Source organism: Dendropsophus ebraccatus, chromosome 6 (genome assembly GCF_027789765.1).
Source record: "Dendropsophus ebraccatus isolate aDenEbr1 chromosome 6, aDenEbr1.pat, whole genome shotgun sequence".
Lineage (NCBI taxonomy): Eukaryota > Metazoa > Chordata > Amphibia > Anura > Hylidae > Dendropsophus > Dendropsophus ebraccatus.
This window is the reverse complement of record NC_091459.1, coordinates 150,623,962-150,643,806: the sequence shown is the minus strand read 5'-3', so window position 1 is coordinate 150,643,806 and position 19,845 is coordinate 150,623,962. Positions and strand designations below refer to the sequence as shown.

General features: G+C 40.6%; 1 protein-coding gene across 1 annotated transcript in view; it reads right to left on the bottom strand.

Annotated features, from left to right (window-relative positions):
* Positions 1–5,098: 5,098 nt before the first annotated feature.
* Positions 5,099–19,845, bottom strand: part of GCKR (glucokinase regulator) — a 79,133-nt gene continuing 64,386 nt past the window's right edge. Inside the window, exons 14-19 of the mRNA XM_069974357.1 lie at positions 18,948–19,024; positions 18,351–18,447; positions 17,769–17,866; positions 7,152–7,235; positions 5,361–5,510; positions 5,099–5,287 (exon numbers count right to left, since the gene is read on the bottom strand). Of these exons, the coding sequence (XP_069830458.1) occupies positions 5,099–5,287; positions 5,361–5,510; positions 7,152–7,235; positions 17,769–17,866; positions 18,351–18,447; positions 18,948–19,024 (695 nt within the window). The remainder of the gene's footprint in view (positions 5,288–5,360; positions 5,511–7,151; positions 7,236–17,768; positions 17,867–18,350; positions 18,448–18,947; positions 19,025–19,845) is intronic.

Below are 19,845 nucleotides of genomic sequence, written 5' to 3'. Positions count from 1 at the left end.
GCAGAGAGATCAGTGATCAGTATATGGATGTGCGGCCATGTCTGTATATAGTGCTGAGAAGCAGAGGGATCAGTGATCAGTATATGGATGTGCGGCCATGTCTGTATATAGTGCTGAGAAGCAGAGGGATCAGTGATCAGTATATGGATGTGCGGCCATGTCTGTATATAGTGAGAAGCAGAGAGATCAGTGATCAGTATATGGATGTGCGGCCATGTCTGTATATAGTGAGAAGCAGAGATCAGTGATCAGTATATGGATGTGCGGCCATGTCTGTATATAGTGCTGAGAAGCAGAGAGATCAGTGATCAGTATATGGATGTGCGGCCATGTCTGTATATAGTGAGAAGCAGAGATCAGTGATCAGTATATGGATGTGCGGCCATGTCTGTATATAGTGAGAAGCAGAGAGATCAGTGAACAGTATATGGATGTGCGGCCATGTCTGTATATAGTGAGAAGCAGAGATCAGTGATCAGTATATGGATGTGCGGCCATGTCTGTATATAGTGAGAAGCAGAGAGATCAGTGATCAGTATACAAATGTGCGGCCATGTCTGTATATAGTGAGAAGCAGAGAGATCAGTGATCAGTATACAAATGTGCGGCCATGTCTGTATATAGTGCTGAGAAGCAGAGATCAGTGATCAGTATATGGATGTGCGGCCATGTCTGTATATAGTGAGAAGCAGAGGGATCAGTGATCAGTATATGGATGTGCGGCCATGTCTGTATATAGTGCTGAGAAGCAGAGAGATCAGTGATCAGTATATGGATGTGCGGCCATGTCTGTATATAGTGAGAAGCAGAGAGATCAGTGATCAGTATACAAATGTGCGGCCATGTCTGTATATAGTGCTGAGAAGCAGAGATCAGTGATCAGTATATGGATGTGCGGCCATGTCTGTATATAGTGAGAAGCAGAGATCAGTGATCAGTATATGGATGTGCGGCCATGTCTGTATATAGTGAGAAGCAGAGAGATCAGTGATCAGTATATGGATGTGCGGCCATGTCTGTATATAGTGAGAAGCAGAGATCAGTGATCAGTATATGGATGTGCGGCCATGTCTGTATATAGTGAGAAGCAGAGAGATCAGTGATCAGTATATGGATGTGCGGCCATGTCTGTATATAGTGCTGAGAAGCAGAGAGATCAGTGATCAGTATATGGATGTGCGGCCATGTCTGTATATAGTGAGAAGCAGAGATCAGTGATCAGTATATGGATGTGCGGCCATGTCTGTATATAGTGAGAAGCAGAGAGATCAGTGATCAGTATACAAATGTGCGGCCATGTCTGTATATAGTGAGAAGCAGAGAGATCAGTGATCAGTATACAAATGTGCGGCCATGTCTGTATATAGTGCTGAGAAGCAGAGATCAGTGATCAGTATATGGATGTGCGGCCATGTCTGTATATAGTGAGAAGCAGAGGGATCAGTGATCAGTATATGGATGTGCGGCCATGTCTGTATATAGTGCTGAGAAGCAGAGATCAGTGATCAGTATATGGATGTGCGGCCATGTCTGTATATAGTGAGAAGCAGAGATCAGTGATCAGTATATGGATGTGCGGCCATGTCTGTATATAGTGAGAAGCAGAGATCAGTGATCAGTATATGGATGTGCGGCCATGTCTGTATATAGTGAGAAGCAGAGAGATCAGTGATCAGTATATGGATGTGCGGCCATGTCTGTATATACTGAGAAGCAGAGAGATCAGTGATCAGTATATGGATGTGCGGCCATGTCTGTATATAGTGCTGAGAAGCAGAGAGATCAGTGATCAGTATATGGATGTGCGGCCATGTCTGTATATAGTGAGAAGCAGAGATCAGTGATCAGTATATGGATGTGCGGCCATGTCTGTATATAGTGCTGAGAAGCAGAGAGATCAGTGATCAGTATATGGATGTGCGGCCATGTCTGTATATAGTGCTGAGAAGCAGAGAGATCAGTGATCAGTATATGGATGTGCGGCCATGTCTGTATATAGTGCTGAGAAGCAGAGATCAGTGATCAGTATATGGATGTGCGGCCATGTCTGTATATAGTGAGAAGCAGATGGATCAGTGATCAGTATATGGATGTGCGGCCATGTCAGTATATAGTGAGAAGCAGAGATCAGTGATCAGTATATGGATGTGCGGCCATGTCTGTATACAGTGAGAAGCAGAGAGATCAGTGATCAGTATATGGATGTGCGGCCATTTCTGTATATAGTGAGAAGCAGAGAGATCAGTGATCAGTATATGGATGTGCAGCCATTTCTGTATATAGTGAGAAGCAGAGAGATCAGTGATCAGTATATGGATGTGCGGCCATGTCTGTATATAGTGAGAAGCAGAAAGATCAGTGATCAGTATATGGATGTGCGGCCATGTCTGTATATAGTGAGAAGCAGAGATCAGTGATCAGTATATGGATGTGCGGCCATGTCTGTATATAGTGAGAAGGAGAGATCAGTGATCAGTATATGGATGTGCGGCCATGTCTGTATATAGTGAGAAGCAGAGAGATCAGTGATCAGTATATGGATGTGCGGCCATGTCTGTATATAGTGAGAAGCAGAGGGATCAGTGATCAGTATATGGATGTGCGGCCATGTCTGTATATAGTGAGAAGCAGAGGGATCAGTGATCAGTATATGGATGTGCGGCCATGTCTGTATATAGTGAGAAGCAGAGATCAGTGATCAGTATATGGATGTGCGGCCATGTCTGTATATAGTGCTGAGAAGCAGAGATCAGTGATCAGTATATGGATGTGCGGCCATGTCTGTATATAGTGAGAAGCAGAGAGATCAGTGATCAGTATATGGATGTGCGGCCATCTCTGTACATATAGAGAAGCAGAGAGATCAGTGATCAGTATATGGATGTGCGGCCATGTCTGTATATAGTGAGAAGCAGAGGGATCAGTGATCAGTATATGGATGTGCGGCCATGTCTGTATATAGTGCTGAGAAGTAGAGATCAGTGATCAGTATATGGATGTGCGGCCATGTCTGTATATAGTGAGAAGCAGAGAGATCAGTGATCAGTATATGGATGTGCGGCCATGTCTGTATATAGTGAGAAGCAGAGATCAGTGATCAGTATATGGATGTGCGGCCATGTCTGTATATAGTGAGAAGCAGAGAGATCAGTGATCAGTATATGGATGTGCGGCCATGTCTGTATATAGTGAGAAGCAGAGAGATCAGTGATCAGTATATGGATGTGCGGCCATGTCTGTATATAGTGAGAAGCAGAGAGATCAGTGATCAGTATATGGATGTGCAGCCATGTCTGTATATAGTGAGAAGCAGAGAGATCAGTGATCAGTATATGGATGTGCGGCCATGTCTGTATATAGTGCTGAGAAGCAGAGAGATCAGTGATCAGTATATGGATGTGCGGCCATGTCTGTATATAGTGAGAAGCAGAGGGATCAGTGATCAGTATATGGATGTGCGGCCATGTCTGTATATAGTGCTGAGAAGCAGAGATCAGTGATCAGTATATGGATGTGCGGCCATGTCTGTATATAGTGAGAAGCAGAGAGATCAGTGATCAGTATATGGATGTGCGGACATGTCTGTATATAGTGAGAAGCAGAGAGATCAGTGATCAGTATATGGATGTGCGGCCATGTCTGTATATAGTGAGAAGCAGAGAGATCAGTGATCAGTATATGGATGTGCGGCCATGTCTGTATATAGTGCTGAGAAGCAGAGAGATCAGTGATCAGTATATGGATGTGCGGCCAAGTCTGTATATAGTGAGAAGCAGAGGGATCAGTGATCAGTATATGGATGTGCGGCCATGTCTGTATATAGTGAGAAGCAGAGAGATCAGTGATCAGTATATGGATGTGCGGCCATGTCTGTATATAGTGAGAAGCAGAGATCAGTGATCAGTATATGGATGTGCGGCCATGTCTGTATATAGTGAGAAGCAGAGATTAGTGATCAGTATATGGATGTGCGGCCATGTTTTTTCTCTCTAGAGTATCATTATATAATCACATGAATTGCTGACATCTTATTGGGTATTGTAGCTGCTACTGTTATGGGATTAAACTGGCAATGCTCTAGGGTATGCTGTCTGGCACTGCCATGGGGTACAGTTTATGCCACTGATATAGGGTATGCTGGGTGGTGCGGTTATGGGGTACAGTGGCTGGTACTGATATGGGGTACAGTGGCTGGTACTGATATGGGGTACAGTGGCTGGCACTGATATGGGGTACAGTGGCTGGCACTGATATGGGGTACAGTGGCTGGTACTGATATGGGGTACTCTGGCTGGTACTGATATGGGGTACAGTGGCTGGTACTGATATGGGGTACAGTGGTTGGTACTGATATGGGGTACAGTGGCTGGTACTGATATGGGGTACAGTGGTTGGTACTGATATGGGGTACTCTGGCTGGTACTGATATGGGGTACAGTGGTTGGTACTGATATGGGGTATAGTGGCTCGTACTGATATGGGGTACAGTGGCTCGTACTGATATGGGGTACTCTGGCTGGTACTGATATGGGGTACAGTTTATGCCACTGATATAGGGTATGCTGGGTGGTGCGGTTATGGGGTACAGTGGCTGGTACTGATATGGGGTACAGTGGCTGGTACTGATATGGGGTACAGTGGCTGGTACTGATATGGGGTACAGTGGTTGGTACTGATATGGGGTACAGTGGCTGGTACTGATATGGGGTATAGTGGCTGGTACTGATATGGGGTACAGTGGTTGGTACTGATATGGGGTACTCTGGCTGGTACTGATATGGGGTACAGTGGTTGGTACTGATATGGGGTATAGTGGCTCGTACTGATATGGGGTACAGTGGCTCGTACTGATATGGGGTACTCTGGCTGGCACTACTTTGGGGTACAGTGGCTGGTACTGATATGGGGTACAGTGGCTGGTACTGATATGGGGTACTCTGGCTGGTACTGATATGGGGTACACTGGCTGGTACTGATATGGGGTACACTGGCTGGTACTGATATGGGGTACAGTGGCTGGTACTGCTTTGGGGTACTCTGGCTGGCACTGCCATCTAGTACCGTGGGTATCTGGTTCCTCACTACGTGTTTTTCACTCTTATGGTGGAGTCCTTTCTCCTCCCGGCTCCAGGTTGTGTCTCGCTGCTCTCACCTTGTCCCTGGATGCCGCTGCCCTGGTGTGCTGGGAAATCTCTGAGTTCTTCATCTGCTCTGTCAGGGTCCGTTCTCCATAGATAGACTGGAGCAGAGCGTCCGTGCAGCGACTCTGGGGGTGTCCGGTCAACCGCTGTGTGAAATAGAAATATTATAAGGAGTCATATGCAGATATATTTAGTGTAAGGGAAGTCCGGAGGCCTCACCTGCAGCACGGACACTGCCCTCTGGAAGTCTTTAGAATTGCAGATTTTGAAATCCACAATAAAGTTGCGGTAAATCTTCCCTTTAAGAACGTGAGCTCCGCTGGTCACAGTGTCCAAAATCCACTTACTGCTCAGCTCCCGCTGGAACTTCTGCCAGGGAGGGAGGGAAAGGTTTATTATATACAATAGCCTATGTACTGGAAAGATCATGTTATACATCCTGGAGAGGAAGAAGAGCTTATAGACTGGAAAGATCATGTTATACATCCTGGAGAGGAAGAAGAGCTTATAGACTGGAAAGATCATGTTATACATCCTGGAGAGGAAGAAGAGCTTATAGACTGGAAAGATCATGTTATACATCCTGGAGAGGAAGAAGAGCTTATAGACTGGAAAGATCATGTTATACATTCTGGAGAGGAAGAAGAGCTTATAGACTGGAAAGATCATGTTATACATCCTGGAGAGGAAGAAGAGCTTATAGACTAGAAAGATCATGTTATACATCCTGGAGAGGAAGAAGAGCTTATAGACTGGAAAGATCATGTTATACATCCTGGAGAGGAAGAAGAGCTTATAGACTGGAAAGATCATGTTATACATCCTGGAGAGGAAGAAGAGCTTCTAGACTGGAAAGATCATGTTATACATCCTGGAGAGGAAGAAAAGCTTATAGACTGGAAAGATCATGTTATACATCCTGGAGAGGAAGAAAAGCTTATAGACTGGAAAGATCATTTTATACATCCTGGAGAGGAAGAAGAGCTTATAGACTGGAAAGATCATGTTATACATCCTGGAGAGGAAGAAGAGCTTCTAGACTGGAAAGATCATGTTATACATCCTGGAGAGGAAGAAGAGCTTATAGACTGGAAAGATCATGTTATACATCCTGGAGAGGAAGAAGAGCTTATAGACTGGAAAGATCATGTTATACATCCTGGAGAGGAAGAAGAGCTTATAGACTGGAAAGATCATGTTATACATCCTGGAGAGGAAGAAGAGCTTATAGACTGGAAAGATCATGTTATACATCCTGGAGAGGAAGAAGAGCTTCTAGACTGGAAAGATCATGTTATACATCCTGGAGAGGAAGAAAAGCTTATAGACTGGAAAGATCATGTTATACATCCTGGAGAGGAAGAAAAGCTTATAGACTGGAAATATCATTTTATACATCCTGGAGAGGAAGAAGAGCTTATAGACTGGAAAGATCATGTTATACATCCAAAAGAGGGAGAACAGTCTATGTAGTGAATGTACTGGGAAGATCATGTTATACATCCTGGAGAGGAAGAAGAGCTTATAGAATGGAAAGATCATGCTATACATCCTGGAGAGGAAGAAGAGCTTATAGACTGGAAAGATCATGTTATACATCCAAAATAGGGAGAACAGCCTATGTACTGGAAAGATTGTGTTATACATCCAAGAGAGGGAGAACAGTTTATGAACTGGAAAGATCATGTTATACATCCTTAAGATGGAGAAGAGCCTATGTACTGGAAAGATCATGTTATACATCCTGGAGAGGGAGAAGAGCCTATAGACTGGAAACATAGTGTTATACATCCTAGAAAGGGAGGACAGGGTATGTTTTGGAAAGACCATGTTATACATCCTGGAGAGGATACTGGTAAAACCATATATTCCAGCTGTAGCCTATGTACATGCAATGTATCCCAGTGAGAGATCAGATCTCCTCCCAGTCTCTAGGAACCCACACAACACCCCTTCCTCATTGGCTCCCAGTACCCCATATTATCAGAAGGTAATAACATCGGGGTGTACCTGGATGAAGGCTCCCTCGTACTCCAGGAAGAGGATGGGCCACGTGATGACAATTGGGTTCGGAATCGCCTTTTTGGTTGAGTCCTAGACATGAAGATACACAGTGACCTCACTGAGATAATTGTGGCCGCAACGGGGCAAGAGAGTAGTTGCTAATACATGAGATATAGAATATATATATATATATATATATATATATATATATATATATATATATATGAGTGTCCCAGAACAGGCTGTCTGTTTCTCACTGTAAGTCTACTTTTATTATTATGGTCCTGCCTGTCCTGGTAACTCTATGCACTGCAACTACTCCCATCATCCGGCACGCTTCGCCTCAGCCTATGCAGCACCACTCTTGCTCTGTTTGTACAAGTCTGCTATATACCCGGTTGCATCTGGAAGAGACTGTTGCTACCAGTTACCTCAGTTACAATAAAAGTGTAACCACCGCTGTTACTGAGCCCTGGCATTGGTGTCCGTTATCTGGTGCCCCGACTAGGTACAACGAGGAATCGCATGCCCAGTGGCCCGCATAGTACCGCAGACCGGCCTACAGCTGTGCCACCCTTCGTGCCCTTACCATGATTACTCTATATCCCGCAGCTGCCCGGTTACTGCCTGCAATACCATCCGCAGTGCGGAGTGACCCCCTCGGGGCAGGGCATCGCGCATATATATATATATATATATATATATATATAAATTGTGGTCTACAGTGGGAGGGAGAAGGAATAACCCCGGTCTCTGTATGTGGAGCTGGGTCATCAGTGTTTGCTCAGTCCCATAATGTCACTGACTCCTGGCATACTGTTTGGCAGGTACTGTCCCGTGGTGGTGTGGTGCTGGCATACTGACCAGGATGTACTGTCCCGTGGTGGTGTGGTGCTGGCATACTGACCAGGATGTACTGAGAGAATACTTGAAAGTAGAGAGAATACTTGTGCCCGTGTTTTGACTCTTTGGTCTTTGCACCACCTATTGCCCACCAGTGTCGAGTGATCTGTCCTAGAGGGTGACACAAGCCTCAGACCCTGTTACCCGGGATGAGCAGTACGCTGAGGGTTTCCTGCTTACACCCACGCTGTGAGATAGAGTTCATAGGCTTCTAGCAACTTTGCTCTATCCGGATCAGTTCCTTACTTCTTTATGGATACTGTCCTGCACTGTGCCTCTCCTTGTCCACGGCGTGGGTTGGGGTAATCCCTGACTTGGCCTCTCTAGTGGAAGCTTAACACTGCATAGTGTGGAATCAGGGCCGCTTCTGCCATGAGGCAGATTCTTTGCTCCACTAGGGGGCGGCACAATCCCTTACTTGCAGGCTATGTTCACACTACGTATATTTGAGGCTGTATATTTGAGGCTGTATAGCAACCAAAACCAGGAGTGGATTGAAAACACAGAAAGGCTCTGTTCACATAATGTTGTAATTGAGTGGATGGCCGTCATTTAATGGCAAATATTTGCTGTTATTTTAAAACAACGTCTGTTATATTGAAATAATGGCCGTTATTTACTGTTATATGACGGCCATCCACTCAATTACAACATTATGTGAATAGATCCTTTCTGTGTTTTCAATCCACTCCTGGTTTTGGTTGCAATATGAGAACCACAATACTGACTGAAATATACGTAGTGTGAACCCAGCCTTACTCTGCAAGTTCACTCTGGTTATCTTTCCACTTGCATCCGGTCTGCAGGCACAGCACCAGGCACCCTTGCATCTTGAGACCCCTCTTCCTCCTTCTCAGGCCCCCTCTTTGTAGCTCAGTGACCGACAGCCTTGTCACTGGGGGCGGCTGTTTCCTAGCTGCTGTCTGTCTGTGTCGGAGCAGAGAGGAAGGGGGAGGGAGGCCCAGCACCACAGCAGCAGAGCCCAGCACCACAGCAGCAGAGCCCAGCACCACAGCAGCAGAGCCCAGCACCACAGCAGCAGAGCCCAGCACCACAGCAGCAGAGCCCAGCACCACAGCAGCAGAGCCCAGCACCACAGCAGCAGAGCCCAGCACCACAGCAGCAGAGCCCAGCACCACAGCAGCAGAGCCCAGCACCACAGCAGCAGAGCCCAGCACCACAGCAGCAGAGCCCAGCACCACAGCAGCAGAGCCCAGCACCACAGCAGCAGAGCCCAGCACCACAGCAGCAGAGCCCAGCACCACAGCAGCAGAGCCCAGCACCACAGCAGGTATGACTGGAAGCTGTGTGTGCCCTGTCCCCTCCCATACAGCCGGTTCTCTGACCCCTCCACTGCTGGCCTGGGATGTGACACCTGCCAAAGAGGAGACAGGCACAGGAGGTTAGTGTGTGTGTGCACAGTATATATACAGTATGTGTGTATGTGTGTGTGTGTGTGTGTGTGTGTGTGTGTGTGTGTGCACAGTATATATATATATATGTGTGTGTGTGTGTGTGTGTACAGTATATATGTGTGTGTATACAGTATATGTGTTTGTGTGTATATATATGTGTGTGTGTGTATCTGATCTGCCCTGTATAAGTATGGAGGGATGTCAGTAGCTGAGCCCAGTCTATGCCCAGGGTTGCCCGCTGCTATCTGTCCCCAGTGCCTGGCATTCTGTTGTGTTATTAGCCCCCACAGCCTGTACACATAGTCACCTTGCTGAGGAAGCAATAGAAAATCCCTAGATGCCATAGTTATAGCCGCACACTGTAATATATACCATAAGGATTAGTATATACTACTTACATTATTAGTGCAGTGTAATATATACCATAAGGATTAGTATACACTACTTACATTATTACTGCAGTGTACTATATACCATAAGGATTAGTATACACTACTTACATTATTACTGCAGTGTAATATATACCATAAGGATTAGTATACACTACTTACATTATTACTGCAGTGTAATATATACCATAAGGATTAGTATACACTACTTACATTATTACTGCAGTGTAATATATACCATAAGGATTAGTATATACTACTTACATTATTACTGCAGTGTACTATAATATATACCATAAGGATTAGTATACACTACTTACATTATTACTGCAGTGTAATATATACCATAAGGATTAGTATATACTACTTACATTATTACTGCAGTGTAATATATACCATAAGGATTAGTATACACTACTTACATTATTACTGCAGTGTACTATATACCATAAGGATTAGTATATACTACTTACATTATTACTGCAGTGTACTGTAATATATACCATAAGGATTAGTATATACTACTTACATTATTACTGCAGTGTACTGTAATATATACCATAAGGATTAGTATATACTACTTACATTATTACTGCAGTGTACTGATATATACCATAAGGATTAGTATACACTACTTACATTATTACTGCAGTGTAATATATACCATAAGGATTAGTATATACTACTTACATTATTACTGCAGTGTAATATATACCATAAGGATTAGTATATACTACTTACATTATTACTGCAGTGTACTGATATATACCATAAGGATTAGTATACACTATTACATTATTACTGCAGTGTAATATATACCATAAGGATTAGTATACACTACTTACATTATTACTGCAGTGTAATATATACCATAAGGATTAGTATACACTACTTACATTATTACTGCAGTGTAATATATACCATAAGGATTAGTATACACTACTTACATTATTACTGCAGTGTAATATATACCATAAGGATTAGTATACACTACTTACATTATTACTGCAGTGTAATATATACCATAAGGATTAGTATATACTACTTACATTATTACTGCAGTGTAATATATACCATAAGGATTAGTATACACTACTTACATTATTACTGCAGTGTAATATATACCATAAGGATTAGTATATACTACTTACATTATTACTGCAGTGTAATATATACCATAAGGATTAGTATACACTACTTACATTATTACTGCAGTGTAATATATACCATAAGGATTAGTATATACACTACTTACATTATTACTGCAGTGTAATATATACCATAAGGATTAGTATATATTACTTACATTATATACTGTAGTGTAATATATACCATAAGGATTAGTATATACACTACTTACATTATTACTGCAGTGTACTATAATATATACCATAAGGATTAGTATACACTACTTACATTATTACTGCAGTGTAATATATACCATAAGGATTAGTATACACTACTTACATTATTACTGCAGTGTAATATATACCATAAGGATTAGTATATACTACTTACATTATTACTGCAGTGTAATATATACCATAAGGATTAGTATACACTACTTACATCATTACTGCAGTGTAATATATACCATAAGGATTAGTATATACTACTTACATTATTACTGCAGTGTAATATATACCATAAGGATTAGTATATACACTACTTACATTATTACTGCAGTGTAATATATACCATAAGGATTAGTATATACTACTTACATTATTACTGCAGTGTACTGTAATATATACCATAAGGATTAGTATATACTACTTACATTATTACTGCAGTGTAATATATACCATAAGGATTAGTATATACACTACTTACATTATTACTGCAGTGTAATATATACCATAAGGATTAGTATATACACTACTTACATTATTACTGCAGTGTAATATATACCATAAGGATTAGTATATACTACTTACATCATTACTGCAGTGTAATATATACCATAAGGATTAGTATATACTACTTACATTATTACTGCAGTGTAATATATACCATAAGGATTAGTATATACACTACTTACATTATTACTGCAGTGTAATATATACCATAAGGATTAGTATATACTACTTACATTATTACTGCAGTGTAATATATACCATAAGGATTAGTATATACACTACTTACATTATTACTGCAGTGTAATATATACCATAAGGATTAGTATATACTACTTACATTATTACTGCAGTGTAATATATACCATAAGGATTAGTATACACTACTTACATTATTACTGCAGTGTAATATATACCATAAGGATTAGTATACACTACTTACATTATTACTGCAGTGTACTATATACCATAAGGATTAGTATATACTACTTACATTATTACTGCAGTGTACTGTAATATATACCATAAGGATTAGTATATACTACTTACATTATTACTGCAGTGTAATATATACCATAAGGATTAGTATATACTACTTACATTATTACTGCAGTGTAATATATACCATAAGGATTAGTATACACTACTTACATTATTACTGCAGTGTAATATATACCATAAGGATTAGTATACACTACTTACATTATTACTGCAGTGTAATATATACCATAAGGATTAGTATACACTACTTACATTATTACTGCAGTGTACTATATACCATAAGGATTAGTATATACTACTTACATTATTACTGCAGTGTACTGTAATATATACCATAAGGATTAGTATATACTACTTACATTATTACTGCAGTGTAATATATACCATAAGGATTAGTATATACTACTTACATTATTACTGCAGTGTACTATATACCATAAGGATTAGTATATACTACTTACATTATTACTGCAGTGTAATATATACCATAAGGATTAGTATACACTACTTACATTATTACTGCAGTGTACTATATACCATAAGGATTAGTATACACTACTTACATTATTACTGCAGTGTAATATATACCATAAGGATTAGTATACACTACTTACATTATTACTGCAGTGTAATATATACCATAAGGATTAGTATATACTACTTACATTATTACTGCAGTGTAATATATACCATAAGGATTAGTATATACTACTTACATTATTACTGCAGTGTAATATATACCATAAGGATTAGTATATACTACTTACATTATTACTGCAGTGTACTGATATATACCATAAGGATTAGTATACACTACTTACATTATTACTGCAGTGTACTATATACCATAAGGATTAGTATACACTACTTACATTATTACTGCAGTGTAATATATACCATAAGGATTAGTATATACTACTTACATTATTACTGCAGTGTACTGTAATATATACCATAAGGATTAGTATATACTACTTACATTATTACTGCAGTGTACTGTAATATATACCATAAGGATTAGTATATACTACTTACATTATTACTGCAGTGTAATATATACCATAAGGATTAGTATATACTACTTACATTATTACTGCAGTGTAATATATACCATAAGGATTAGTATACACTACTTACATTATTACTGCAGTGTACTGTAATATATACCATAAGGATTAGTATATACTACTTACATTATTACTGCAGTGTAATATATACCATAAGGATTAGTATATACACTACTTACATTATTACTGCAGTGTAATATATACCATAAGGATTAGTATACACTACTTACATTATTACTGCAGTGTAATATATACCATAAGGATTAGTATACACTACTTACATTATTACTGCAGTGTACTATATACCATAAGGATTAGTATACACTACTTACATTATTACTGCAGTGTAATATATACCATAAGGATTAGTATATACACTACTTACATTATTACTGCAGTGTACTATAATATATACCATAAGGATTAGTATACACTACTTACATTATTACTGCAGTGTAATATATACCATAAGGATTAGTATACACTACTTACATTATTACTGCAGTGTAATATATACCATAAGGATTAGTATACACTACTTATATTATTACTGCAGTGTAATATATACCATAAGGATTGGTATATACTACTTACATTATTACTGCAGTGTAATATATACCATAAGGATTAGTATATACTACTTACATTATTACTGCAGTGTACTGATATATACCATAAGGATTAGTATACACTACTTACATTATTACTGCAGTGTAATATATACCATAAGGATTAGTATATACACTACTTACATTATTACTGCAGTGTAATATATACCATAAGGATTAGTATATACACTACTTACATTATTACTGCAGTGTAATATATACCATAAGGATTAGTATATACTACTTACATTATTACTGCAGTGTACTGTAATATATAACATAAGGATTAGTATATACTACTTACATTATTACTGCAGTGTAATATATACCATAAGGATTAGTATACACTACTTACATTATTACTGCAGTGTACTGTAATATATACCATAAGGATTAGTATATACTACTTACATTATTACTGCAGTGTAATATATACCATAAGGATTAGTATACACTACTTACATTATTACTGCAGTGTAATATATACCATAAGGATTAGTATATACTACTTACATTATTACTGCAGTGTACTGTAATATATACCATAAGGATTAGTATATACTACTTACATTATTACTGCAGTGTAATATATACCATAAGGATTAGTATACACTACTTACATTATTACTGCAGTGTAATATATACCATAAGGATTAGTATACACTACTTACATTATTACTGCTGTATACTATATACCATAAGGATTAGTATACACTACTTACATTATTACTGCAGTGTAATATATACCATAAGGATTAGTATATACTACTTACATTATTACTGCAGTGTAATATATACCATAAGGATTAGTATACACTACTTACATTATTACTGCAGTGTACTATATACCATAAGGATTAGTATACACTACTTACATTATTACTGCAGTGTACTATATACCATAAGGATTAGTATACACTACTTACATTATTACTGCAGTGTAATATATACCATAAGGATTAGTATATACTACTTACATTATTACTGCAGTGTACTATATACCATAAGGATTAGTATACACTACTTACATTATTACTGCAGTGTAATATATACCATAAGGATTAGTATATACTACTTACATTATTACTGCAGTGTACTATAATATATACCATAAGGATTAGTATATATTACTTACATTATATACTGCAGTGTAATATATACCATAAGGATTAGTATACACTACTTACATTATTACTGCAGTGTAATATATACCATAAGGATTAGTATATACTACTTACATTATTACTGCAGTGTAATATATACCATAAGGATTAGTATACACTACTTACATTATTACTGCAGTGTAATATATACCATAAGGATTAGTATATACTACTTACATTATTACTGCAGTGTAATATATACCATAAGGATTAGTATACACTACTTACATTATTACTGCAGTGTACTGTAATATATACCATAAGGATTAGTATACACTACTTACATTATTACTGCTGTGTACTGTAATATACCATAAGGATTAGTATACACTACTTACATTATTACTGCAGTGTAATATATACCATAAGGATTAGTATACACTACTTACATTATTACTGCAGTGTACTATATACCATAAGGATTAGTATATACACTACTTACATTATTACTGCTGTGTACTGTAATATACCATAAGGATTAGTATATACTACTTACATTATTACTGCAGTGTAATATATACCATAAGGATTAGTATATACACTACTTACATTATTACTGCAGTGTAATATATACCATAAGGATTAGTATATACTACTTACATTATTACTGCAGTGTAATATATACCATAAGGATTAGTATATACTACTTACATTATTACTGCAGTGTAATATATACCATAAGGATTAGTATACACTACTTACATTATTACTGCAGTGTAATATATACCATAAGGATTAGTATATACTACTTACATTATTACTGCAGTGTACTATATACCATAAGGATTAGTATATACTACTTACATTATTACTGCAGTGTAATATATACCATAAGGATTAGTATACACTACTTACATTATTACTGCAGTGTAATATATACCATAAGGATTAGTATATATTACTTACATTATATACTGCAGTGTAATATATACCATAAGGATTAGTATATACACTACTTACATTATATACTGCAGTGTAATATATACCATAAGGATTAGTATATACTACTTACATTATATACTGCAGTGTAATATATACCATAAGGATTAGTATATACTACTTACATTATTACTGCAGTGTAATATATACCATAAGGATTAGTATACACTACTTACATTATTACTGCAGTGTACTATAATATATACCATAAGGATTAGTATATATTACTTACATTATATACTGCAGTGTAATATATACCATAAGGATTAGTATACACTACTTACATTATTACTGCAGTGTACTATATACCATAAGGATTAGTATATACTACTTACATTATTACTGCAGTGTAATATATACCATAAGGATTAGTATATACTACTTACATTATTACTGCAGTGTACTATAATATATACCATAAGGATTAGTATACACTACTTACATTATTACTGCAGTGTAATATATACCATAAGGATTAGTATACACTACTTACATTATTACTGCAGTGTAATATATACCATAAGGATTAGTATACACTACTTACATTATTACTGCAGTGTACTGTAATAAAACAAGGATATACAGTATATAGCTATGAGTGTATGCTCACTCTATGGAATACGATCGGACATTTCATGCGGAGACAAGTGCTGCAGACTCCACCTGGTCCCATTGACTTTTCCAGCTCAGTTCTTTGGGCAGAAGGTGGATTGAGCCTGAGAATATCAAAGGGACAGATGGATCTTCCAGCATAGTCCGCCACACGGCTCCATTTTTGAGCGTATTCCATAGTGTGAACATATCCTGAGACTATAGATATTTCTATAGATATATTTACAGTTTCTAAACTAAACAAAATCTACAATACTTTTCCTGCACGGTGAACGCCATAAAGAGAATATATCGGTGCAATATATTCACTATTGGTATACATGTGCTGTATATTGCTGCTAGTATATATATATATGTATGTATATATCTGTTTATGCAGTTGGTTACGTAGATTTCTTAACTACTAATTGTAGATGGCGGCGCCATCATTTCATTTTATTTCATTTCTCGCCTTAGGTAGCAGAATCGGCGCTGTGTGGAACATGGTTGCTTGAGAAGAAACTGAGTCCAGGTACATGTGCTCCACGTCTAGACCACAACTTAGACTGGGGAGCTGGCAGGAGCCAGGGCCCAGCTTAACCGCTGTAGAGAGCGTTCTGGCTTGCGTCCTTCCTCCACAGAATCCAGTGCCAGAAGACCCTACACTTCCTCTACCCATGTGACTTCCTTCCTACAGCGCATGTAAGGTGTGCTGTGAGTGGGTGAGGAGTGCGTATGTAAGAGTAAAGTGAGAGATGATAGGTGAGAAGAAGAACTCTCATTGGTGTACAGACCCATGTGGGACATAAACAATAACCCTTCCAGTACTACAGCTGTGCAATAACTAGGTATACATACTTGGACATCTTGTGGCAAAACTCTGGTACTACTACATCACCACTTTCTCTTAAAAGTACAGGCTTTTACGAAGGGTGTAACCAATAACAACACCCATGGTGAGGCTGGCATACTGACCGGGATGTACTGTCTCATGGTGGCGTGGTGCTGGCATACTGACCGGGATGTACTGTCTCATGGTGGCGTGGTGCTGGCATACTGACCGGGATGTACTGTCTCATGGTGGGCGTGGTGCTGGCATACTGACCGGGATGTACTGTCCTACAGTGGCGTGGTGCTGGCATACTGACCGGGATGTACTGTCTCATGGTGGCGTGGTGCTGGCATACTGACCGGGATGTACTGTCCTGCAGTGGCGTGGCAGATGGCATGAATGTTCGCTGTCTTCTCCTTTACTAATTCCACCAGTTTTTCCACCTCAGTGATGTCATCTGACGGCAGAAAGAAGACATGTGACCATGTGCTGGAAATGAAGAACCTGATTCTGTTAGCTCCTGGGCCAAGGGATGGTGGAGGGGTCAAGAAATTATGGAGGGGCCAAGGGATGATGGAGGGGCGAAGGGATGGTGGAGGGGCCAAGGGATGATGGAGGGGCCAAGGGATGGTGGAGGGGCCAAGGGATGGTGGAGGGGCCAAGGGATGGTGGAGGGGCCAAGGGATGGTGGAGGGGCCAAGGGATGATGGAGAGGCCAAAGGAATGGTGGAGGGGCCAAGGGATGGTGGAGGGGCCAAGGGATGGTGGAGGGGCCAAGGGATGGTGGAGGGACCAAGGGATGGTGGAGGGGCCAAGGGATGATGGAGAGGCCAAAGGAATGGTGGAGGGGCCAAGGGATGGTGGAGGGGCCAAGAAATGATGGAGGGGCCAAGAGATGGTGAAGGGGTGGGGGAGGGGCCAAGAGAAGGGGCTGTACTCACCATCCAGGGTGAACAGGAGGACGATGGTGTCTGCCTCCGACACCGACGGGAGGACGCTCATCACAAAATCCTCATGTGAGATGGCAAACTCAGCACCCTGCAGAAGACGAGATGCTCACTGACCAGGAAAGAAGGCATGGGGACTGATGGACAGCAGTGAGTGTCAGCCAGCAGGGGGCGCACCAAAAGAAGGAGGGATAAACACAAAAACAACCAGTGACCGATCAGTGTCAGCCAGCAGGGGGGGCATCAAGAGAGGGGGATAACATGGAGACAACCGGTCAGTGTCAGTCAGCAGGGGGGGGCAGCAAGAGAGGGGGATAACATGGAGACCACCCTTCAGTGTCAGCCAGCAGGGGGGGCATCAAGTGAGGGGGATAACATGGAGAGCAGCGGTCAGTGTCAGCCAGCAGGGGGCGCTCTATGATAGAACATGGTGTATGATCAGTAAAGAGAGTATCCTGATGGGGATGTATAGACCTGTACAGGGAGTCCTGGGGCTTCTCCTGTCCCCTCACTATGTGCCCCAGCACCGGCACAATTGAGAGTGGGGCAGATGAGGTTGGAGACAGGTTCCCCCATATGTGGAGCACTCACCAGTGCGGTCAGGTCCCCCTCCTGGTTTTCCAAAGTCTGGTATCCTCCATTAATGAAGCCCCGCACATCTCGCCAGTCTAGCAGGGAAAAGGAGGGAGTTAGAAATGCCCTACACCACCACCACTGGGGGCAGTATAACTACCCTACACCACCACCACTGGGGGCAGTATAACTACCCTCCACCACCACCACTGGGGGCAGTATAACTACCCTACACCACCACCACTACCACTGGGGGCAGTATAACTACCCTACACCACCACCACTGGGGGCAGTATAACTACCCTCCACCACCACCACTGGGGGCAGTATAACTACCCTACACCACCACCACTACCACTGGGGGCAGTATAACTACCCTACACCACCACCACTGGGGGCAGTATAACTACCCTATACCACCACCACTGGGGGCAGTATAACTACCCTACACCACCACCACTGGGGGCAGTATAACTACCCTACACCACCACCACTGGGGGCAGTATAACTACCCTACACCACCACCACTGGGGGCAGTATAACTACCCTACACCACCACCACTGGGGGCAGTATAACTACCCTACACCACCACCACTGGGGGCAGTATAACTACCCTCCACCACCACCACTGGGGGCAGTATAACTACCCTCCACCACCACCACTGGGGGCAGTATAACTACCCTACACCACCACCACTGGGGGCAGTATAACTACCCTACACCACCACCACTGGGGGCAGTATAACTACCCTACACCACCACCACTGGGGGCAGTATAATTACGCTTTGTCACCTGTCATGGGGTGGGGTTTGTGGGGTTGGGGTTTATATAGCAGCAGGAGGCCAGGTTCTGGGGTTTCCCCCTGGTGCAGCCTCTATACAGAATGTTCTAGATGTTTCACATATCTCTGTTGT